This window comes from Emys orbicularis, chromosome 3 (genome assembly GCF_028017835.1).
Source record: "Emys orbicularis isolate rEmyOrb1 chromosome 3, rEmyOrb1.hap1, whole genome shotgun sequence".
NCBI classification, from domain to species: Eukaryota; Metazoa; Chordata; order Testudines; family Emydidae; genus Emys; species Emys orbicularis.
The window spans coordinates 197,348,162-197,373,329 of record NC_088685.1 but is presented as its reverse complement, the minus strand read 5'-3'; the positions used below and the strand labels follow the sequence as shown (position 1 = coordinate 197,373,329).

Below are 25,168 nucleotides of genomic sequence, written 5' to 3'. Positions count from 1 at the left end.
GTGCACGCGGCGCGCGCACACCTGACTGGAATGGATATGAGCAACACATCTCGAAGAACAACAGTTACAACGGTGAGTAACCGTCTTTTTCACCTCATTTCTCTGGGTGCTCCATCATTCTATAGCGAGTTTAAGGAAGAAGATTCTGATGAAGAGCTTGCCCCAGTTTCCCAAATATTGGTCCAGGGCTCTCTTCCTCACCCTTATAGAGGCCCCTTTCCAGAAGTCTCTGAGCCTATGACCACTCGTGGCCCAAGGTTGCAGCCGCCATCTCGCTCGTTTGAACACCCATGGGTGCCCCCTCTATACCACCTTCTTGGCTATACAGGGATCCTTGGGTGGCCTATTGCCAGCAATTCTCTAGGACTTCAAGCACCACCCATCGGGGAGAGAGGCAGCCTTCATTGCCTGCCCTCTCTAGGAGTCCTGATCCTCAAGAAGAAACCTCTGAGAAACTGTAAGTTAAAGCCCATGAAGAGATCTCTCTTCCAGCCAAGATCGCCGGATGAAGCAGTTTTGCCTCCTCCTCCATCCTTGGTAGATGATTTTAAGCAGTTTCAGGATCTGGTCAAGAGAATTGCTGACTCTCCCTGCAGATACCTCTCGAGGAAGTTAAAGAACCTCCTCATAAGCTGCTTGACATCCTTCATAAAGCTTCATCTGCCTGCATAGCCTTAACTGTCAATAAGGCCCTTCTGGACCCTGCAAAGATCGTTCAACACATCTGAGCTTCAATTCCACCTACACACAAAAGAGTGGATAAGAAATACTACATTCCAGCAAAGGACTGAGTTTTTATTTTCTCATCACTTTTCTAATTCTTTGGTGGTTAATGTAGTTAACAAATGTGGAAGGCAGCATCATGCTAAATCCATGCCCCATGACAAAGATCATAAGCGTCTAGACCTACTTGGTAGAAAATCTTATTTGTCAGCCTCCTGACAATTTAGAATCGTGAACTACAAGATATTAATGGTGAAATATAATCATATAAATTACACCAAACTGAACTCTTTTGTTGACCACCTACTGGCGGAGCATGGAGAGCCATTCCTGGCAGTTATTGGGTAAGGCCAGCTGCTTGACAGAACATCACCACAAGCAGCTCTCTTGATGCTGTTGATACTGCCACCTGGTTGATTTCTACAGTGGCAGTTCTGAGAAGGGCTTCCTGGCTCCAGCTCTCCAGATTTCCGAAAGAGGTCATTAATACAGTGGAAGACCTCCCTTTTGATGGGTCTAAACTTTCTGCAGATAGCACAGATGATTCTCTGTGCATGTAAAAGAATTCCAGGGCTACTTTGCATTCTCTTGGGATTTCTACACCTGCCTACAAAAGACTGTTTAGCAAGTCCCCGACAGCTGAGAGATCCCATACTGCCCAGTTCCCAACCTCCCAGAGGTGGTATGAACCACATCAGAAAAGAGAGAAATTCCAGAGAAGGAAACCATCCACCTCTCAGCTTTGACCTCTCACCCTTTCATCTCCAAACAGTAATTTTGATTGACTGGTCCAGGGTCTGAATTACCATCCTCATCCTTACCAGCTGTACCAATTCACCTGCCTTCCTCTCTTTGGCGCCTGCCTTTACCACTTCAGGCAGGCTTGGAGTCTATCACTACAGATAAGTGGGTTTTGGAGGTCATCTCCACAGGGTACATCAGCCACGTTTTTACTCTTCCATCGACCAACACCTCTTTTCCATCCCTCTTCAGGGACCCCTCTCACAAGAACTTGCTTTGTTAAGAAATAGACTTTCTCCTACACTTGGGTGCTACAAAACAGTTCCCATGCAGCACAGAGGAAAGGGGATATGTTCCAGGTTCATTCTGGTAACAAAAATAATGGCCATTGGATACCCACCACATATTCTATATTCGATAAACAAGAGCTGTGCCCTGCTCCAGAGGCAGTCTGGGTCACCGATCCCGGGGATATGCCTTTCACCTTCATTGGTTGTCGGATCTACTGTATGCATTCCCACCGACTCCTCAAATAGCCAAAGTTCTACTCCAAAATAAAAAAGAACAGAGCCAGAGTCATCCTGATAGTCCTGACCTGTCCCAGACAAACATAGTTTCTTTACTTGTTACAGCTGACCATTTGCTCACCGATCACTCTCCAGGCCGCTCCTCATCTCCTCTACTGGGAAGATCCTTTGCCCCAATCTCCTTGAGTGCTTCGTCTCAAAACATGGTTGGTCGATGGCTCTCGGGATTAGAGACAACCTGATCAGAGGAGGTTAAAAAGTACTATTACCTAGCAGAAAACAGTCTACTCGCTACACATACTTTCAAAAATGGACAAGATTTGTCTGTTGGTGTGACCTCAAACATATTCCATTGACGACCTCATTGCTGCCAGCTGTACTGGACTATATCCTAACACTAAAAAGTTTGGGGCTATTGCTGAGCTCCATTAGAGTCCATCATTGCTTTTCATTCTCAAATAGAGGGTTATTCCGTTTTTGCCCACTCAACAACAGTGAAGTCCCTCAGGGGGTTCAGAAATCTCTTTCCACCAGTCAAGCATCCTGCTCCGGTTTGGGATCTCAGTCTGGTTCTTAAATGCCTTACAAGACCACCATTTGAACCGATGGCTACCTGTTCACTCCTCCATTTATCAATGAAAACTGCATTCCTGACAGCCATCATGTCGGCAAGCCCCCCCTTTTACAGTATTTTTAAAGGACAAGGTCACGTTGTGATCATGCCCCACATTTTTATCTAAAATCTCTGAGTTCCATATTAACCAACCCATTCACCTGCCGGTCTTCCTCCCTAAACCTCACCTAGATAAACAAGAGATACTGTTGCACACCCTTAATGTCAAGAGAGCCCTAGCCTTCTGTCTGGTTAGGACTAAACCCTTCAGAAAGATTCCCTAATTGTTTCTCTTCATTCACTGTTCTCCACTTCAGCAATAGTTGAATGGCCTTGAGAGCTTCACTTTCAATCTGGCAAACTCCTGCCAGAAGGGCCTGTTTGTTGGATGTGACCTTGGAATATTAACACAAAGCCAATTAAAATAGCATTCAACCTTCTACTCCATATGTACTAAGTTTACAGTAACCAGCAGATCCTTCTAAGAGAGATCCTGGGCCACAAGTGAACTTTTTGCAAACATAATGGTTCTTCCCTATTGTGTGTGTCTATCCGAGGAACCCCCTCAGTCAAGTCTTTTAAAATTGTAGCTGACAATAAGAACTAAGAAAAATTGACCTCTGCAACACACTTATTCCCCCTGTACCTTCAGGCATTCCTTTTTATAAATCACAAACAGGCAGTTTCTTCCCATACAGAGCTGGAGGCACTTCAGCTAGAGGAGAAAGCCTGGTGATCAGCTCTCATACCATGATCCTATCACCGGGCTTTGAGAGAATGTCTGGAGATTCAAATTCAGTGATACCGCATCACCTTTGCTCCAAGGATAAGATGGTGTCACTAATGGCTACTTGACCGTTTCCATTATCCCAAATCACAACAACCACAGTTTTGCTTGAGAATGAAATAAATTGGATCAATGTTCAATTCAGTTGTTAACCAACCAACCAGTTGTAAACCAACCCCATTGTCTAGGCTCGCTCATGACAATAGTAAAGGCTAAATTCTTACATGCTGGTTTGTTTTTCATGTGTTTTTGTTCCAGCCCAAATAGTTCTCCCTGTCAGTAGAAGGTTGGTTGTTTGCACTGCATTAATGCCTAGAGGTGGCAACCAAGATCAGGCTCCTTCTGTACAAGGTGCTGTATATACATAGTACGAAACTGTCCCTGTTTCATGGTACTTACGGTGTAAATAGACAAAGGGTGGTGGAAGGACTGTATATCCCCATTTTCCAGATGGGGAACGAGGCCCAGAAAGATCAAGTGATTTGTCCAGGGTTTTAAAGGTAGTGTGTGGTACAGCCAACAACTGAACTCTGATCTCCAGAGTCCCAAGCCAGTGCTTTAACCACAATACCATCCTTTATCTCAAGTAGTCTCATCTGTTAATTTACTCAGTGGGAGTCTGGAAGCCGTTGCACCCTTTATAGAGGGACAGCGAACTCACCAAAGCCCTGGTGTTTCATGTCTGCTCTTCTTAGAAGGGACAGATATAGAACCTAGTGTCTGATCTGGCAGGACAGGACCCATAGGAACTCTTGGCTTCACATACACATCTTTTTCTAAATATTTTACATTTTATTCCCTTCTGAAAATGGGATATCTTTAGTTTTCGTTAATATTAAACTTAGCCCAGCATTTGATAAGCCTCTCTGAATTCTCTCTTCCAGTAAACTTAATGATGGAGGATGTTACTATAGAGCAGTGGTTCCCAAATTGGGGTTCGGGAAATGTTACAGGGGGTTCTCGGGAAAAAATTCCCTAATGGCTGACAGAGCAGTCCTTAGGGACCCCGGGCAGCACGGGACCAGCAGCCTCTGAGCCCCTGGACTTCCAAGAGCTAAGCAGATCAAAGCAAGCACATCTATCACACTGAGGAGATTTAAACTTCAAGACTCCTTATAAGAAATGGAAAGGGAGGTGGATATTTTTTGCTGTTTTTAAAATTAAATAGGCAGCTAGTATTGTTTTTAAAATTATTATGAAGAACAAGTTTAAGCTTTGTTGTAACGTGTGTTGTTTGCTTGAACTGCTCAAGACCTGAATGCTTGTATAAGAGGAACTCTTTGAGTTGGCTTCTTAGATACCTTCATTCTGTTTCACATCTGATACTTTTTGATGAAACATAGGAGCCTTGTCTTATAACAAGCTTATTCAAAGTGATACAAGCTACGAAAGTGAGATCTTGGAAGAGTGTTGCCATTTTTATAATGTAATAAAAATACTGTAATGATAAATAATAATTAATAATAGTATGTAATAAGCATGTCATAAAAGCAAATTGTATATTTCCAAGATCACTGCTTTTATAATTTATACTCAGGTAAAGGAGAAAATCCCTGGAAATATTCTTTTTTAGGAGGGGGTTCGTGAGACTTGACATTTTGGTGAAAGGGGTTCACAGGTTGTTAAAGTTTGGGAACCACTGCTATAGACACATCCTAGCATGTCAAAACTTTAGATTAAAACTCTTCAGGTTTACAATCAATACTATAATAGCTATGGCTTGTGACTGCATTTTTGTTAATGGGACTCCAATGGTGGTGATACTGTAGCAGCAAAGTCGTCTTTAAAAAAAAAAAATTGATATTCCAAATGAGTTTGTTGCTTGTATACCTATGAAAAGCCTTCTAGGAAATAAATGAGAATTAAAATCCAATCTATTGATTCGAATCAACTAGACTGCCTTTGTAACTGGTTTGATTAAAGATCCTTTAGCTAGTCAGGAATCTTAAAAAACGGTAGTAAATAGCTCGTTGTCACAGCAGGAAGATTTTTGGTAACTGTTATTTTTTGTTCAAATGTTTTATTTAGCAGCAAGTTGGGTATATAATAACTAAAATTTTCTATAAATTACTGTGAAGCTGCAGGTATTAAGTAAGTCAGATATATCAAGTATAATTTAAAGCTTTTATTTTACAAAGCCGCATAGCTTGTGAATCTTTATAGGCATATAAAATACTTTTCTAAGTAATGTGTTGAACTTACGGTACTTACACAAGAAAAACCATGTTGTTCTGGTCAACTGAACATTAGAGTTCCCTACTGTCCAAGAGTTTATTATAGAATTCAGCCATTTCAACAGTGTCGCCTACGGGTCATTCCCTAGTGTAATGCATGTGGTGTTCCTTTACTTTTGTCTGAATTTTTTTGTGCCTTAGAAAAGTAGAAAGCTAACTGTAAGTAAAGCAATGGGAAGAATGAGTAGGTTGTTCTTCTGCTGTCAAGAAGGGAAACATTGGCTTATCTATGGCATATAATTTGATGCTTTTACTATGCATGCTGGGTAACATTGAGCAGAGCATGAAATGAAAGCAGAACAGCTAGGACTTCATCAGACAGGACAGCATAGAGTATAATATTTTATTTGCCCTGATGACCATTTAAGCTACTTCACACACAGTATGCAATTTGACAGTTAACTAATTCAGTCAGTGTCCCCAAGAAATCTATATGCTTGATTGAACAAAAAATTATTAGAAAGACCTCCTCTGGTGAAGGGCACATTATTCAGTAATCTTCATGTTTTGTATAAAGTATCCCTAAAAAGAAAACTGACATATAAAATACTGTAACTTCTAGAAATGTCTGCTGTTGGACTTGAGGCATTAGATAGAAATCTACTGCTGTCTGAATCTTGGAGTGGAAATTAACATAAAAATAAATTCAAGAGCGTTATTTTCTTTTGGAGTGTTATGGAAGCTGTGTTAGTTAATCTTGGTGGTCTGTTCTCCTTGCTTATCTAGGTAATATTTCATTACCTCTAGAAAACTAATTGAACCAACTGACTCTAGAAAGGTTTGGTTTCATCTTGATGACTATTCTTAAACAAAAAAGGTCAGTTGATTCCCCAAGACATCATTAATTTTGTTGCTCTTAATCTGACGGAAGGAAGTGATGATGATCTCTAAAGGGTTTGGTGATAGTTTAAAAAGATAAAATGTTAAATGCAACCTTAGAGTGTCTTTTTGCAGTTAGTGCATACAACTTCAAGTGTGGCAGTGTTGCCGAGTGGGTTGAGCAGTCTGGATTCCAGTGGTATAGTTGACAATAACTTGCTGTGTGACTTTTGACAAATCACTTACCTTATCATCAGTTAACCCATCTATAAATTGGTATATTTGTATAGTGCTTTGAAATCCTTGTACTACATAAAAGTAATATGCTGTTAATAGTTTTAGTATCTGGTCTCAGATGTAGCAGGAGCTTACCTGCTTCAAAATTTTGAGTTTCTGCTAATGCATGAGTCCCAGGATTGGAGTAAGATGAGCTTAATATGATTGTATAGAGCACTTTGCAGAAGCTATAGCTGAAATCCCCAGATTTCTCACTGTGGTGGCACTGATGTGCTGAGGCTGATAGTACTCAGTGGCTTTAGTGGTCGTATAGAAATTCTTCTTAGGAGTTCATGGCCACTATGACAATCATGGAGTTGTCCCACGTGGCTTCTGGCTTCATGTATAGCAATCCTACTGTCTGAACTAGTGTCTGGAATGGGATTGTAATTTATGGATGTAATGATCGCACCTTACATGTCATGGTCCAATAATTATATCTTGCAGTCTGAGATTCGGGCACTCCTTTTTTTGTCAGAGAAAAGAGACTATTTTCGTGGTCTGTTCAAGTAGACTGAGGAAGATGCATTTTGGCATCTTGTACTCCTGTCAGCGAGAGAAAGACAAAGAATCATGTGAATACGCCTATAGGTGTTTGTATTTATTTATGGGTTTTAAAAGATAAAAGTTGCAAATACAAAAGAGGCTGCAGTTTAACTATTTAAGTAGGGCAAGAAAAACAGCAATCATTAATGTGTATATTGTATGGAAATAGTTAATTGAAACATGCTTTGCAAGATGATCACTAAGGGGAGATTCTGTACTGTAGTAGGGTAGTTTACAGTTGTAGGAACTGATCTGAAGGGTTGGGTGTCAGGAAAATAAGACCCAGCTATTCCTACAACTGGGTTATCATGACTTTGGTCAAAGTATTGCAGGTATTTTGTAATAGGGTTTTACCTGCTATAGAAAGACTTTTTTCCGCATGTTCCATCTTGTACAGAAGTACTGAAAAAAGCACGTGAAGTTTGTATCAGGCCATTAGTTACCATATACTATTTCAATTTGAAGTCAATGGAGAAAACTCCTCTTTAACTTTTATCGGAGCACAATCAAGTCCCGTGAGCTAAGACAAAGAAACTGAAAACGTCTATATGATTTGCTGTGAAAATAGGTCTTAAATGACTAACATTACAGAATTGAAGCTTGCCACTACATACATAGCCACAAACAGATGAATAACTATGCATTGTTGAATATAAACTTGCTTGTATTAGCTGCACAGCATTCCCCATCCCTGTATGCACATAAGTGGTGAATGTCATATTGTTTACTTTTACTTACATATGTTCCTTAATATCACAGGAAGAATCCACTTCATTTTCAGCAGTTCAGTCACCCTGGTGACTGCGATTATCATGACGTGGAGGTTGTAAGTCAAGATGACGATGACAGGCCTGAATGTCCATATGGAACTACTTGTTATAGGTAAGAAACATAATCCAATACAGTTGTCTGTCTATATTTGTAAAGCAAGACATATTTTGACTGGGAGCTATGCAAGCAAAGTAATGATACAGCAATGAGTAATTCTTGAAATTAAATCTTGGATATAGCTTACTGTTGTGGCATTTTTTTTTTTTGACAGGGTTATGTTTTATTGCCATCTGAAGCTTGCCTTGAACAATCATATTGTATTTTTGTCACTAATATTATTTGTTGCAAAGGTACCTCTGATAGTGACCTGATCTAACAGGCATGTCAAAAAAGATAAACATTACATGCACAATGGGAATGTCAGTGAATAGGTTTCCAAAGTTATGGAGGTTGAAGATCTATCTACCCTTTATATCTTTTACTTGAAAGAGAGAATGATTTACTCATTCACTACAGCTTATCTGACAAGTACTTTTTTTTTTGTATGCCATGTTGTTGCAGCCATGTTGGTCCCAGGATATTAGAAAAGATGGGTGAGGTAACATTTTTTATTAGCTCGAGTTCTTTTGGTGAGAGAGAGACAAGCTTTCAAGTTTACAGAACTCTTCTTCAAGTCTACAGAAAAAAGTACACATTCTTTCTGGGCTAGCATTTTTAGTGTCCTGACTTCTTATACACACATCTTACATCTAATCAGTCACAACAAATATAAATATTTTAATATTCAACACTTTGATTTCTTAGAATAACATGCACAAAATTTTGTTCACTTTCAAAGTATATCTTGTTAAGTAATAAAGTCCCCCTCATGGTGTGAAAGTTCTGCATTTTCTTTTAATGTATATTTAGAATTTGGATAATTGATTGTTTGGAAAGATATCAGCAAGTTTCATTTCACTCCTCAATATACACATTTAGAGATTGATCCAGCTGAAATTAATGGCTGCTAGATTTACTGGGCAAAGTCATGCCTTGAAAAGTTGTCAGAATTTCTGTTGGGACGTATTGATGCATGAACAACTTCCTTTAACATTACTGACCTCTGTACACACAAGTCTAAAAAAAAAAATTCCCCATAGTTTGGCTGGAAACTGGTGACTCTAAAGATGTTCTTAAAATGCAGTTCTCATTTGAAAAATGACAGAACCAACACAGCTTTGAGAGAGCGTTGGATGCTGTTTTGGTTTGTACATCAATGTAATTTTTATAGTTGCTTTTCAGGTCAGAAATGTTTTGGATGAAAAATCTATGGTATACCCATGTGATATAACTTCCCAGTGCACCTTTGTCAGGAGCAGAATGAATACCTAATGTTGAAGAATAATGTAGAGACAATATTTTGTGCTGCGAAACAATCATTCCTTAATCTGTGTTTTGTTTTTGTTTGCTTATAAAGTGATAACCTGATTGAAGGATGCAACTTGGAAAGATCTGGGGGGAAAGGGCTAACTCAAGGGTGGGCAAACTTTTTGGCTTGAGGGCCACATCTGGGTGGGAAAATTGTATGCAGGGCCATGAATGTAGGGCTGGGACAGGGGGTTGGGGTGCGGGAGGGAGAGCAGGGTGTGGGAGGGGGTGCGGTGTGCAGGAAGGGGCTCAGGACAAGGGGTTGGGGTGCAGGAGAGGGGCGGCAGGGGGTTGGAGTGCAGGAGGGGTGCAGCAGGGGGCTCAGGGCAGGGGGGTTGGGTGCAGAAGGGGTGCAGCAGGAGGCTCAGGGCAGGGGGTTGGGGGCTCAGGGCAGGGGGTTTGGGTGCAGAAGGGGTGCGGCAGGAGGCTCAAGGCAGGGGGTTAGGGGCTCAGGGCAGGGGGTTGGGGTGCGGGGTGCAGGAGGGGTTCGAGGGTGCGGGCTCCAGCCCCAACACTGCTTACTTCGAGGGGCTCCGGGGTGTTAGCGGCGCACAGCGTGGCTAAAGCAGGCTCCCCCTTAGTGCCCCGCGCCACTCCCAGAAGTGGCCAGCATGTCCAGCAGTAGCTCCTGGGGGTGGGGTGGGGCAGGTGGCTCTGCTGCGCACTGCCCTCGCCTGTGGGTACCACCCCTGAACCTCCCATTGGCCACGGTTCCCCATTCCTGGCCAATGGGAGCTGCAGGGGGAGGTGCCTGCAGGCGAGGGCAGCTCATGGAGCCCTCTGCCCCCTCCGCCCCCAGGGGCCACAAGGATGTGGTGCCGGCCGCTTCTGGGAGTGGCGTGGGGACAGGGCAGGCAGGAAGCACCATGGAACTGGCAATCCTGCGGGCCAGATTGAAAGCCCCGACAGGCCAGATCCAGCCCACGAGCCGTCGTTTGCCCTTCCCTGGGCTAACTACTTTTTAAGAACCATTATCTGTCTGTAAATTGATATTTAGAATAAAAAGGACCTGGCTGATGTTTTGAATGCTTTGCTCTGATTAGGACAGGATTTTTGAAGCAGCCTGATGCTTCAGTATTTTATCACTATACTCAGCAGATGATTTTTCTTAAACCTTTGAGCTCCAGCTCAGATTGTGTTCTCCTGTTGGGTTTGAAACTAGAACTAATTAGAATATCAATCCACCAATCAAAGGGAAATGTCACCTGAAATGAAAGAAGAAATGTAACCTAGACCACTGCTTCTCAAAGCCGGTCCATTGCTTGTGCAGGGAAAGCTCCTGGCGGTCCGGGCTGGTTCGTTTACCTGCTGCGTCCGCAGGTTTGGCCAATTGTGGCTCCCACTGGCCGTAGTTTGCCGTTCCACGCCAATGGGGGCTGCGGGAAGCGGCGTGGGCCGAGGGACGTGCTGGCTGCCCTTCCTGCAGCCCCATTGGCGTGGAACAGCAAACTGCGGCCAGTGGGAGCCGTGATCGGCCGAACCTGCAGACGCAGCAGGGCAACAAACCGGCCCGGACCGCCAGGGGCTTTCCCTGCACAAGCGGCAGCCCGACTTTGAGAAGCACTGACCTAGACATTTGAATTGGATTAAAAGAATAAGCAAGAAAAGATATTTTTTAAATCCATTACCCAAAACAATATTTACGATTATAATAAAAATGGTAGTTTAACATGAGACTAAAACATTTGCTTATGTTTACCTTGAAGTGTAACTGAGGCTTTTCATAATAAAGCTCTTTCTATATTGAACTGAAAAACCTACCACTGAAGTCTCCTTTGTAAATTAGTGATCTATTACTCTTGCACTTAGTGTCTGTTCTGTTAAGCTTTGGTCACATGATGAACCACAAGCCAATGTAACAAGGGATCCAACTCCTAAAGTCCTCTCTTTATTAGGAGTTGTTTGGATGGAATTTTATAAAAATAGAAGGAAACTGAAAGGACAGCTCTTACTTGTAATTTCCAATGCTGTTGCCGAAGTACATTTTCTTCTAGCCCTATCCCCAAAACAAGTCTATTTTTCTTTACCCTGGTGTTGGGGTTCTTAGAGGCAATCTTCAAATGCAGAAGTTGCCTCTGTTTTCCACTCTTCTTCCCTCAGTGGCCTCCTCTGGTTGTCAAGGTCTACAATACAATTAGCTTTTCCTAAAGTTCAAAATAAGCAGTTGCAATGATGGAGAGGTTAGCTGGTGACTGAGGCCAGGTCTACACTACAGACCTATAGCAGTATAAACTACATTGCCCAAGGGTGTGAAAAATCCACACCCCGTGGTAACGTAGTTATACTGACCTAACCCACTGCATAGACAGTGCTGTGTCAACATAGCTACCCCCTCTTGGGAAAGTGGATTAACTACGCCGACAGGAGAAGCTCTCCCGTCTGTGTAGGAGTGTCTTCACTTAAGCGCTAGTGGCTGTACTAAGCCCTCAGGAATTAAGTGTGTTAACTCTGCTGCAGCTCAGGACATGCATTTCCCACTCCACTATCTTTGTGTGGAACTCCACTGTCTGGCCAGCCCAAGAGTCATAGTTATCCATCTAAACCAGTGATTCTCAACCCGTGGGCTGCTTGCGGCCCAATCAGCGCACAGCTGCAGCTCATGTGACCTCCTCAGGGCTGTAACTAGAGCTGGGTGGGAGGGACACCTGCCCCGGGTGCAGAGCTGCTCGTGGGGGTGTAAAATGGGGCGGTGCAGGATCGGGCCCAGCAGCAATAGCAGGAGGCTAGGGAGCTCAGTGCCCCCTCCCACTCCCCTGCGGGATTGTGGGTCCAGTGACCCCGGCTGGAGCTAACTTCCCGGTACTAGGATCACTGGGGCAGGGTGGGCTGCATGGCTGAGCTATGTGCAGCCAAGGTAGGAGACCAATGGGGAAGGGGTGCAGGGAGTGGGTGCAGGGGGCCAGGGCCACAGGGAGGGGGGTTCAGCTGGTGCATGGGGGGACAGACTCTAGGTGGGGGGACTGGTGGCTGGGGGCAGTCCCTGGATGGGGGGCTAGATACTGGGGCATAGTCCCTGGATGGGAGGGGTTGAGTTCTGGGGGGGACTCCTCGGGGGGGGGGAGGAGTTGCTGGGTGCTGCTGGGGGCAGTTCCTAAGTGGGGGCTATGTGCATAGGGGACAGTTCCTAGGTGGGGGCTGTGTGCATGGGGGACAGTTCCTAGGTGGGGGCTGTGTGCATGGAGGGCAGTCCCTCAGGGGGCCGTTCTGCCCTGGACAGGGCACCCTGTCTCTGCAGGGCAGGCACGAGTGTTAGCCCAGTGTTGGGGGTTGGGGGATGCTGGGGGTACAGTCCCAGGGGTTTTGGATGATGCGGGGGGGGGACATTTCCTGGCTTGGGGAGGCAGTCATTTGGTGGAGGAGCTGGGTGCGTGGGGGGCAGTCCCTGGCTGGGGGTCGGGTGCATGGGGGCAGTCCCTAGCTGGGGGGCAGGGCTCCCCATCTTTTCAGGCAGGCTCAGCAGCCGTACTCTCCAGGTGCTCAGCCCAGCTGCATCGCCAGCAGCAGTGCGGAAGTGAGGGTGGCGATACACCATGTCATGCCTCCCTTACAGTAAATTAATTTTAACAGTTAATATTTTGACTTATTTTGCTAATTTAAAATGCTCTTGGCAGACATTTGCCAGTGTTGAAATGAAAGGTGCTGTATCGATTTGAATTGTATTGCTGTCATGTAACAAATACGAAACTTTTTTTTTTGTAGATGTACAGGTAGTGTATATATTGTGTGGATGAGGCCCAAATAGAGAGCTGCACATGTGGCCCGCAACAGTAAATAGTTTCAGAACCACTGATCTAAAACATTTTACCAATCTAACACAAATCAATGGCAAAAGTGCTGCTGAGTAATATTAACTGGTAGTATTGTGGTGATCCTGCTTGTCATAGTAGCTAGTATCAGCCTGCCATGTAACAAATTTAAATTGTTTGTAATCCTCATGCGACTGGGGACGGAAATAAAGGTATTTTACCAGCAGTCCTGTGTTTGTCTGTTGTAGTGCTAGAGGGGTGTTAATTCCCAGGTCAATGGGGGTGCTAGAATCATAGGCCTTTGGGATATACACCTCTACCCCGATATAACGATGTCCTTGGGAGCCAAAAATCTTACTGCGTTATAGGTGAAACCGCGTTATATCAAACTTGCTTTGATCCGCCGGAGTGTGCAGCCCCGCCCCCTCGGAGCACTGCTTTACCGCGTTATATCCGAATTCACGTTATATCGGGTCGTGTTATATCGGGGTAGAGGTGTATTACTTTCTCATACTGCTAGTGCTTTCTGTTAGTTTCTGTTAAACCATAAAGTTGTAGTTTTAATTGTACACATAATATTGTTGCCTAAACTAGAGTAAAACAATTGATGGGAAGATGTAGCCATCTGTTCAAGCTTCTTTTTAGAAGAATCTGAAAACTAATTTGTGTGTTTATGGTTATATATAGACCTTTTTAGTACTTTACCATATGAGTATAATATATTAGAATGATCAAATGTGTTTTATAGTAATTTATTTTCACTTTAAATTGGTTTAGACAAAAGCGATTTTTCAAGTTCATGCCTAAAATGATTAGTAATTAATTCAGCTGTTAGCTGAATTTCTTTTTTTTTCAGACTACTGGGATATAATTTAATAAATGTATTTTTACAAGTAGTGTAATATATATTGACCTGTTAATGAGCAAAATAAGTCGCTAATGTGTGCTAATAATGCCAAAACCCAAAAATCTTTTCAGTTATTTATGACTGGATATAACAACAGCTTTAAAAAGGGTTTCCAATTATTTTTTTCACCTTTCTCTTGTTTGTAATATGTTAGATGCATACAATATTTGTTTCCTGGTTTTGTACTTTAACCCTTGGTAAACTTCAGTTATTTTAGTGTTTTATCTGCATTTTTTATGGAGTACAAACTAATTTAGCTCTGCTGAGTGGACTTTCTTGTCTGTGGTGTAAACACACTTCTAGGAGTGTGGTGCTTTTTGCCATCTCTTCTGTGCACACTAAAAATATTGTGAAATTATGATTGAATGTTAGCTATTTGGGATTTTGGTTCACTTTTAATTTCTTAGCAGTAATGTACAGTTAAAGAAACCTAGAATCCATAGGTTTCAGAGTAGCAGCCGTGTTAGTCTGTATCCGCAAAAAGAACAGGAGTACTTGTGGCACCTTAGAGACTAACAAATTTATTAGTTAGTCCGAAGAAGTGGGTTGTAGCCCACGAAAGCTTATGCTCTAATAAATTTGTTAGTCTCTAAGGTGCCACAAGTACTCCTGTTCTTTTTTCTAGAATCCATATATTTCCCATCAGATTATAACAATCTGAACTCAAGTCAGATTTGGTGTGGCAGTCACTGTAAAAATTGAGGGTTGGAATATTTTTGAGTTTCGGTCTGCCTTAAGTCCAGATAGATTTTCCTGACTGAATGAAATGTCATCAGTTTGCTCCCTTCCAAATTCCTGTACCCTCTAAGTCAGGGGTGGGCAAACTTTTTGGCCCGAGGGCCACATCTGGGTGGGGAAATTGCATGCAGGGCCATGAATGTAGGGCAGGGGTTGGGGTGCGGGTATGTGTGTGTGCAGGAAGGGGCTCAGGGCAAGGGGTTGGCGCACAGGAGGGGTGCGGGGTGTACGAGGGTGCTTAGGGCAGGGGGTTGGGGTGCAGGAGGGGTGCAGCAGGGGGCTCAGGGCAGGGGGTTGGGGCATTTACTTGGAGCGGCTCCGGGGTGGCAGTGGGGCTAAGGCAGGCTCCTTGTCTGCCCCAGCCCCACGCAGCTCCCGGAAGTGGCCGGCATCACGTCCCTGCGGCCCCTGGGAGAGAGAGGAGGAAGAGGGCTCCGTGCGCTGCCCTCCCCTGCAGATACCTCCCCTGAAGCTGTTAGGGGATTGTTTGGGCTTTTGACATTCAGAAAGATGTGGTGATCTTTTGTTGCTGTTTTTTGGTGACCGAGAGACAGTTGAGGCTCTGGGGAGTGGATGCAACTCCTTTTTCCTTCCTCCTTTTGAGCAAAGCTGTTAGGTGACTTTAAATTTTGGAAGATGAAGAAAGTTTTTAATAGTAACTAACTGTCTGCCCCAATATCTGCTACCATATCCAGCAATGGAGCACATTAGCTTGCTCTCCCTCCTCAAATAACTCGTAGTTCAATACTTTAAAATGTCAACATTGTTATCCATCCTCTTAGTCTTCATTAATAATACCTGGAGTTGAATTGGGCATGTGACATTTCATTTGTTTCAAGCTGTCTGCAGAATCAGGCAGACCTCATTTCAGCTTGTATTCAGTTCACATTTTGAAGGTTATTTTCACAGCTACAAAGACTCCTGCTTCCACATGAACGTGTGAAAAGCAGTGCTGAAAATGCTTCTTACAGGGCCGGCTCTAGGTTTTTTGCCGCCCCAAGCAAAAAAATTTTTGGCTGCCCCCCGTCCCAGCCCTGGGCTCCTTGCCGCACCCCCCTGCTGCCCCAACCCTGGGCTCTCTTCCACCACCCGCACCACCCGCCCTGGGCTCTCCCCCCCCCCCCGACCCGCACCCCCCCTGCCGCCCCAGCCCTGGGCTCTCACCCCCCCACTCGCACCCCCCTGCCGCCCCAGCCCTGGGCTCTCCCCCCCACACACACCCTGCCACCTCAGCTCTGAGCTCCCCCCTACCCCCCCACCATTGCCCCCCCCACACACCCCCTTCCACCCCAGCCCTGGGCTCTCCCCCCCCCGCCCTGCACCCTCCTTCCGCCGCAGCCCTGGGTCACTGGTAACTCGCTCCCAGGGCCGGTCATTCAGCAGGAATTTTGGATGTGCACAGAACACAGACAGGATTGATTCCCATATGGTTACAGAACTGCAGTAAAGTGGAACAATTTTCAGCTTGTGTGACTGGAGGATATCTGGATGCATATTATAAGACTGTCCTACATAAATGAGGAAAAGTTGAGGTGCCTTTATTATTCTTTTGTTCCACTCTTTCTTTCTATGGGGAATTTGCCAATGCAATATCACTGTCTTCCTTTTAAACAAACAAAAGGCAATGGCTGTTGAAAATAGCAATTCCAGTCCTAATAACCACTGGGAAGCATTTCTTGCTCAATTTTATCCTATTTTTTCTACAGCAAGTTACAGTGATCAGTGTATTTGATTTGGGAGAAATGAAGGAACAGCTGACCAAACTGAGCTTGAGCACTCCTGAATTTTGAGGTGTTCAAATCTGGAAGGCAGGTGCTGGGAGGGGGGGGGGGGGTTGGGGGGCTGGCTGTGGCTCCGCAGGGGAGCACGGCAACATGTATGCAGCAGCATGTCTGGTGCTCTGTGAAGCCAGACACGCTGGTCTGAGTGGCACGGTAAGGGGGCTGGGGGCTTGGAGAAGGGGTAGGGGGTTCCGGGGGGGGCAGTCAAGGGACAAGGAGAAAGGGGGGTTAGATGGGTCAGGGGTTGGGGGGGCAGTCAGGGGACAGGCAGCAGTTGGATATCATTTGTTTCATACTTTGTGGTTTCACACTGTTTTAGTTCCATTATTAAAGGTAAACACTGTCATCTAAGTACAGGGTCCCCTGTGATTCATGGTGCAGGCTTTCAGGATCTTGCATTATTATTATTAATTTTTGCAGTGTTTTTATGACTCTAGAAGCTTTGTGACATCTGTAATAAAAATTCCAGTCAATTGCATGTGATTGCCACTCTGTTTCCTGTTTCTCAGTGTGCAAGTTGAGTAAACAATTATCCCTTCTCACAGCTTCTATAAAGACCACTAATTATAGCAAAAGATTTAAGATGCAGGAGGGGAAGAAAATTAATCTTGATATTTTTTTTCTTGTGAAGTGGGAGGTGATTTTATTTTTATCTACCACCATATTTCTACATAGAGCTAACGAACCATCTTCTTCCTCCCTTGCATTGATCTCTGCTATTAACACACTAAGTTATTTCTTATTGATGTTAATGAGATTTGAAAACAACCTCAAGGGAAAGTTGAGAGCACTGCTGTGACATTAAATTCTAAACAAAATATAATTCTTAATATTGGTTTACTAATTAAGGTTCATTCCTGCACGATGCGGAGTACTCTAGCTCTGATCCAGCAAAGTACATGAACACAAGTGATCCCATTGACTTCAAGTGCTGTATTGCTGGTGATTAGAAAAAACAAACAAAAACTTATTTTGGGTGCCTGCTTGACTGATTCTTGGAGCTGGTAATTGAGAGGAAAAATAGTTTTTACTTGTAAATGGAGCATATTTGCATAGAAATCTGTGACAGATGATAAACAAAAAACTCTGCCATAGTGTTTTTAGAGTCTGTTTCCAGCATACAAATCCACTTTATGGGGGATTTTTTTCAGTGTGTACACTTCCTGCAGAATATTCAGCACATAAACACAGTCTACAATGGCATTTGAAGTTGAATCCTCTTTGACATGTGTGAAACTTAAATGTAATAAGTAATTAAAATGTAAAATGATTAACTTGTTTAAAAATAACTGTGCCTATTCCTTGCTGAAGTCAGACATTTATAGTATTATATGGCTAGCTTTAGCCTTTTAAAAATATATTTCCTGCCCCTTTTGTAGGGTATGTGCATGGGTTGGGCATTGGAACTCATGTAAAAGAGTCTGGGAAATGCATAACCAATGATGGTTCTTAATAAATCAACATTGTGATGGGTCTTCGGAGCCCTCCAAACCCACCAGTCTGGGCTGTCTCTCACACTATGATGCGAATGTCAAGCTACAAGCCTCTGACAGGGACTGCACTTACATAGACATCCACAGTACACAGACATCTCAGTACCACATATAGCGACACTTCATAACTTCACATACAATGATAGTACATACAATCCAACAGGATATTAATGTTTAGCAAATCAAATGATTTGAAAATGACTTTTAAAATGATACCTCACAAGGCATGCATTGTGCAAAACATATAATTATATCACAGTGATGAATATGGGGGTTTCAGAGTGCTATTTTGAGGTACAGAGTGTCACAAACATGGACCTATTCTGCTTCTGAAAATGGTGAACAAGCTGTGCTGAACAAATGAGGCGTGTAGGGGAAGGATGGTGCCGTGATTAGGACACTAGCTTGGGAGGCCTGGGTTCAGTTTCCTGCTCTGTCACAGACTTCCTGTGTGACTTTGGGCAAGTCACTTATTCTCTGTGTGCCTCAGATCTCCATCTGTAAAGTGCAGGTGATGAGAACATAAAAATAGCCATACTGGATCAGACCAAAGGTCCATCTAGCCCAGTGTCCTGTCTTCTGACAGTGGCCAATGCCAGGTGCCCCAGAAGGAATGAACAGAACAGGTAATCATCAAGTGATCCATCCCGTCACCCATTTCCAGCTTCTGGAAGACAGAGGCTAGGGCACCATCCCTGTCCATCCTGGCTAATAGTCATTGATGGACCTATCCTCCATGAATTTATCTAGTTCTTTTTTGAAAGACCATATGAAATAGGAAATACTAAGATGAATATATTAAAGCAGGGGTCGGCAACGTTTGGCACGCGGCTCGCCAGGGTAAGCACCCTGGCGGGCCGGGCCAGTTTATTTACCTGCTGACACGGCAGGTTCGGCCGATCGCGGCCCCCACTGGCCACGGTTCGCCATCCCGGGCCAATGGAGGCGGCGAGAAGCGGCACGGGCGAGGGATGTGCTGGCCGCGGCTTCCCGCCGCCCCCATTGGCCCGGTATGGTGAACCGCGGCCAGTGGGGGCCGCGATCGGCCGAACCTGCCGCGTCAGCAGGTAAATAAACTGGCCCGGCCCGCCAGGGTGCTTACCCTGTCAAGCCGCGTGCCAAACGTTGCCGACCCCTGTATTAAAGTTTTAAAGTTTGAGGCACAGTAATGGGGGTCTATAAGTGCCATAGATAAATACATATGAGAATGCTGATTCTAGAGAGCTAAAGTCAGTTATATTGATTACTGTAACATAAAAGGTTTTGGGGGGGCTGTTTCTTTTTACTATTATATTGAGAGAGCTGCAGATAAGTGATTTGAAACTACATAGTGATTAATTTAAATTTCATTCACATCCCCTAAAGTTTGATGATTACTTCCATTGTGCAGTGAATAATTCTTGAATGAAGAAAGGTGGGATGCAAGGGCCGGAAAGGATTTTATTGTATTGGTTTTCATTCTTTGCAGGAAGAATCCACAGCACAAGCTTGAATACAAGCACACTGCACCTCCAGGTAAAGACTCTTGTTCAAAACTTTTAAAAATAAAAACAGTGATACACACTTAAAAAGGCGTATGAAATTGTTTATGCTTCTGTTAAGCTTTACTCGTTTGTATTTGTCACTTACTATACAACTCTGCAATGTTGCCATTCCTAATGCTTTAATTCTTTCCCTGCAGTTGTCCGCAGTAAAGATTATTGCTTTTCTACTCCACTTAAGATTTGTTTCACTGCTAACTATTTTAGATGTCTTTTGATCTGAGTAACCTCACCAGGTGGTTCAAATGCTAACAGTATGACATGTACATGCATGGTTTTTATACCATACAGACAAACACCAAGAAGTAGTAGATATTTGAATCAGTTGGTGGCTTTTACTCCAAACACTTAATGGAACAAAAATTCCATAATTTGAGAGACTCTGATTTTTAAGATAGGGCAATCTCAATAAAAGGTTTTGTTTTTTTTTGTTTCTGGCAGGGGATCTGAGGAAAGTAGCACAATGAGATAAGGGGTTAAAAATGTAGACTATAGTGCTTGTGATGTTTGTTTAAAAAAAAGTTTGTCTCTTTTCTAGACTAGTGGTTCTCTGCATCTAAGATACCAAGTAGTTCCATATTTTCTTTGGGGGACTTGGACAGAGTTTAATCAGGATGGAATCTAAGCATTCATTGAAAAGCTATTTTTCTAGCATTTCAGGTTGAAGTAATTAGAATTATTGAACACTTAGCATTGGAAAATATTGCAGTTCGACATTTTTCTCTAAGAATGTTATCACATTTATTTTTTGGTTTTTTTTAAGTGTACTAGGCTTTTTAAAAAAATATATAAATCCATCCATCAACCATACAAACATTGCACGATTTTTAATTTAATACAACTATGCAAATGTAAAGCCACTCTGTTCAGAGTTTCCCAAGAGTTAGGGATCATGGCAACGTTATCGCTGCAGGAGAAATTGCAGTTATTTCAATGACCCAGACCTGAAAAATTAGCTCTGTGTAACTCAAAAGCTTGTCTTTCACCAACAGAAGGTGGTCCAATAAAAGATATTACCTCAACCACCTGTATCTTATTTCAGTAACACAATAATCTAAAAAAGTAATGTAAACATACAAGCGTATTGCTATATTTGCAACTTTTTAAAATGTTCAGCTATTGTGTCCCTGAAGGATAAACAATAAACCAACATGCCCACAGGGTTGGAGCTCTGGGAAGGAGTGTACTCAAGCAACGGTAGAGTTATGGGGTGCTGGCACTAGTCGTGGAGTCCTGCCAGGTGGATTGCAGGGTCTCAGCTCTCTGAAACGGCTGTTGGACAGAGGATCTGTATCCTGAGGGTGTGCCCAGAAACCCTCAGCCAGAAGCCGTGCCTGGCCTCTGTTCAGACTCAGGAAGCTTAAAGCTCACAGGATCCAGTGAAGTGAGACCCAAACACAGCAGCCTAGTGCAGTGCTTCTCAACCAGGGGTCCAGGGTCCCCTGGGGGATCCCAAGCAGGTTTCAGGGGATCTGCCAAGTAGGGCCAGTGTGAGATTTGCTGTGGCCCAGGGCAGAAAGCCGAAGTCCCACCTCATGGGTCTGAAGCCCAGGGCCCAGAGCCCTGCCTCAGGGGCCAAAGCATGAGCAATGCAGCTTCACAGGGGCCCCTGTGGCATGGGGCCCCAGGCAGTTGCCCTGCTTGCTACCCCCTAATGCCGACCCCAGCTTTTATATGCAGAAAACCAGTTATTGTGGCACAGGTGGGCCATGGAGTTTTTATAGCATATGGGGGAGGGAGGCGGCTCAGAAAGAAAAAGATTGAGAACCCCTGGCCTAGTGAGCTCTACCAGGGCAGTGTGAAATTATAGATATGCTTTGCTGGCACAGAAAAGGTGTGGGATCAAACCTGGAAAAGGTGTTCATGAGAGGGTTACTATCTTGGGAAGTGGTCAGTCATCTGAAAAAGACCAGTCTCATAAATACATAAATATACATAGTAAATACAGTCACCATGGCTGTTATGTTAAAATGTGGGAATGTCCTCTTTATTTCTGCAGTCTCAATTACTGATATGTCACAGATTTCTGCTAGATTGTAGTTTCCCTGGTAATTGCTTTTTTTTTTTCCATTTAGAAACTGAAACAAGAAGAACTAGACAGAAAACTACTAAAAGCGGTTAGAAAGTTCTAATTTTCTTAATGGACCTGTTATTGTTGTGGTGGTGGTGGTGGGTTTTTTTAAATCATGCACATGAAAGACAAAGCAGGTTAGATGTATTGGTTTCAGTTAAGGATGGTGTAATATTGAAGCACTTTATCGTGAATGGTACTTGCTAGGTCTCTAGTTGGGGAAAGTGCATTATTTTCTTTCAGTGAATACCCCACTTTGTACTGCATGTGACAGTCCTTAAATTGGGTGTTCTATGCAAATGTGTTCCAGATAAGCAGACTTAGTTTTACTCTGGAAACTGCAAAGCATCTTTTAACTTTAAAGATGAACACTGAGTGACTTAAACCAATTAGTTCCCTAATATTGCCCAGAGGTAAAAGGCAATAAGATAAAAGGAATCAGTATTTCAGCTACAACTGTTTAAAGTCTGTCCAGTAAAGGCTGACTGCCCAAAACATTGATGTATTCCTTTTTGCCTTAAGCCATGTTCTAAAGAACATGAAGGTAATTCGCTTTGTGTGCATGTATACATGTGCCATTGAGCTTTTCTTAAGTTTAATTTTGTATCTGAAATATTGATGCCTCATAAGGTGTTCTGAATTAGAGGTTCACTAAAATGCTTACCAAATGGAACACTGCTTTATCATTTTTCATCTCTATGTGAAATATTAACATTCTCTTATAAGGCTGTCACTAAAGATGTGTTGATTTGTTTTAAATTGTTTATCCCTTGTTTTGAACAAAGGTCACTAACCAAAAGATACAAAACATATGTTTATATTTCTTAAAACAATAGAGCTACTGTCAAGTGCAGCTTCTTTGAATAGTGTCCCTCTGGGTGCTCCACTGTAGGTGTATTTATGCCCCTTCACCTCTAATTGGAGGATCCTAACGGGAGCAGGAAAGAATCCACTGATTGTCCTTCTTGTGGGAACAAATGATACGGCTAGATTCTCGCTGGAACGTATCAAGGGAGACTATGCCAGGCTGGGGAAACGCTTAAGGAAATCGAGGCTCAGGTGATCTTCAGTGGGATTCTGCCTGTTCCTAGAGAAGGGCAACAAAGGTGTGACAAGATTATGACAATCAACAGATGGCTCAGGCACTGGTGCTATAAGGAGGGCTTTGGAATGTATGGCCACTGGGAGGCATTCATGGACAGAGGACTGTTCTCTTGGGATGGACTTCACCTGAGCAGGGAGGGAAATAGACTTCTAGGATGGAGTCTGGCACAACTGATTAAGAGAGCTTTAAACTAGGAATTTGGGAAAGATGGTTGGAAGATGTCCAGGTAATCTTCACGCTGGATTTTAACATTGAGAGGAAAAAAAACGAAGCAAGAAAGGATACTGTCATGGGTAGGAGAATTGACATACGGAGGAAGGGTAGTGTAGATATCAGTCTAATAGGTGATACTGGCGGTAGAATGTCTGGGCCTAATTGGGTAAAGAATGTGAGCAAAGCCAAACAGCAAAAATTAAGATGTTTGTACACCAATGCGAGGAGCCTAGGTAACAAAATGGAGGAACTAGAGTTACTGGTGCAGGAAGTGAAACCAGATATTATAGGGATAACAGAAACATGGTGGAATAGTAGTCATGAGTGGGGTACAGGTATTGAAGGATATGTGCTGTTTAGGAAAGACAGAAATAAAGGCAAAGGTGGTGGAGTAGCATTGTATATCAATGATGAGGTAGACGGTAAAGAAATAAGGGATGGAATGGATAAGACAGAGTCTGTCTGGGCAAAAATCACATTGGGGAAGAAAGCTACTAGAGCCTCTCCTGAGATAGTGCTTGGGGTGAGCTATAGACCACCGGGATCTGATTTGGATATGGATAGAGACCTCTTTAATGTTTTTAATGAAGTAAATACTAATGGGAATTGTGTGATCATGGGAGACTTTAACTTCCCAGATATAGACTGGAGGACAAGTGCTAGTAATGATTTTCCTGGATGCGATAGCTGATGGATTCCTTCATCAAGTAGTTACTGAACCAACAAGAGGGGATGCCATTTTAGATTTGGTTTTGGTGAGTAGTGAGGACCTCATAGAAGAAATGGTTGTAGGGGACAACCTTGGTTCGAGCGATCATGAGCTAATTCAGTTTAAACTAAATGGAAGGATAAACAAAAATAGATCTGTAACTAGGGTTTTTGATTTCAAAAGGGCTAACTTTAAAAAATTAAGGAAATTAGTTAGGGAAGTGGATTGGACTGAACAACTTGTGGATCTAAAGGCGGAGGAGGCCTGGAATTACTTCAAGTCAAAGTTGCAGAAACTATCAGAAGCCTGCATCCCAGAAAGGGGAAAAAATTCATAGGCAGGAATTGTAGACCAAGCTGGATGAGCAAGCATCTCAGAGAGGTGATTAAGAAAAAGCAGAAAGCCTACAAGGAGTGGAAGATGGGAGGGATTAGCAAGGAAAGCTACCTTATTGAGGTCATGTAGGGATAAAGTGAGAAAGGCCAAAAGCCATGTAGAGTTGGACCTTGCATAGGGAATTAAAACCAATAGTAAAAGGTTCTATAGCCATATAAATAAGAAGAAAGCAAAGAAAGAAGAAGTCGGACCACTAAGCACTGAGGATGGAGTGGAGGTTAAGGATAATCTAGGCATGGCCCAATATCTAAACAAATAGTTTGCCTCAGTCTTTAATGAGGCTAATGAGGAACTTAGGGATAATGGTAGGATGACAAATGGGAATGAGGATATGGAGGTAGATATTACCACATCCGAGGTAGAAGCCAAACTCGAACAGCTTAATGGGACTAAATCAGGGGGCCCAGATAATCTTCATCCAAGATTATTAAAGGAACTGGCCCATGAAATTGCAAGCCCATTAGCAAGCATTTTTAATGAATCTGTAAACTCAGGGGTTGTACCGAATGACTGGAGAATTGCTAACATAATTCCTGTTTTTAAGAAAGGGAAAAAAAGTGATCCGGGTAACTACAGGCCTGTCAGTTTGACATCTGTAGTATGCAAGGTCTTGGGGAAAAAATTGAAGGAGAAAGTAGTTAAGGACATTGAAGTCAATGGTAATTGGGACAAAATACAACATGGTTTTACAAAAGGTAGATCGTGCCAAACCAACCTGAACTCCTTCTTTGAGAAGGTAACAGATTTTTTAGACAAAGGAAATGCAGTGGATCTAATTTACCTCAATTTCAGTACGGCATTTGATACAGTTCCACATGGGGAATTATTAGCTAAATTGGAAAAGATGGGATCAATATGAAAATTGGAAGGTGGATAAGGAACTGGTTAAAGGGGAGACTACAACGGGTCGTACTGAAAGGTGAACTGTGAGGCTGGAGGGAGGTTACTAGTGGAGTTCCTCAGGGATCGGTTTTGGGACCAATCTTATTTAATCTTTTTATTACTGACCTTGGCACAAAAAGTG

At 43.2% G+C, this 25,168-nt stretch overlaps 1 protein-coding gene across 1 annotated transcript in view; it reads left to right on the top strand.

The window, feature by feature from the left end:
- Window positions 1-25,168, top strand: part of APLF (aprataxin and PNKP like factor) — a 107,729-nt gene that overhangs the window by 67,426 nt on the left and 15,135 nt on the right. Inside the window, exons 8-10 of the mRNA XM_065401553.1 lie at window positions 8,026-8,148; window positions 19,578-19,624; window positions 21,726-21,767. Of these exons, the coding sequence (XP_065257625.1) occupies window positions 8,026-8,148; window positions 19,578-19,624; window positions 21,726-21,767 (212 nt within the window). The remainder of the gene's footprint in view (window positions 1-8,025; window positions 8,149-19,577; window positions 19,625-21,725; window positions 21,768-25,168) is intronic.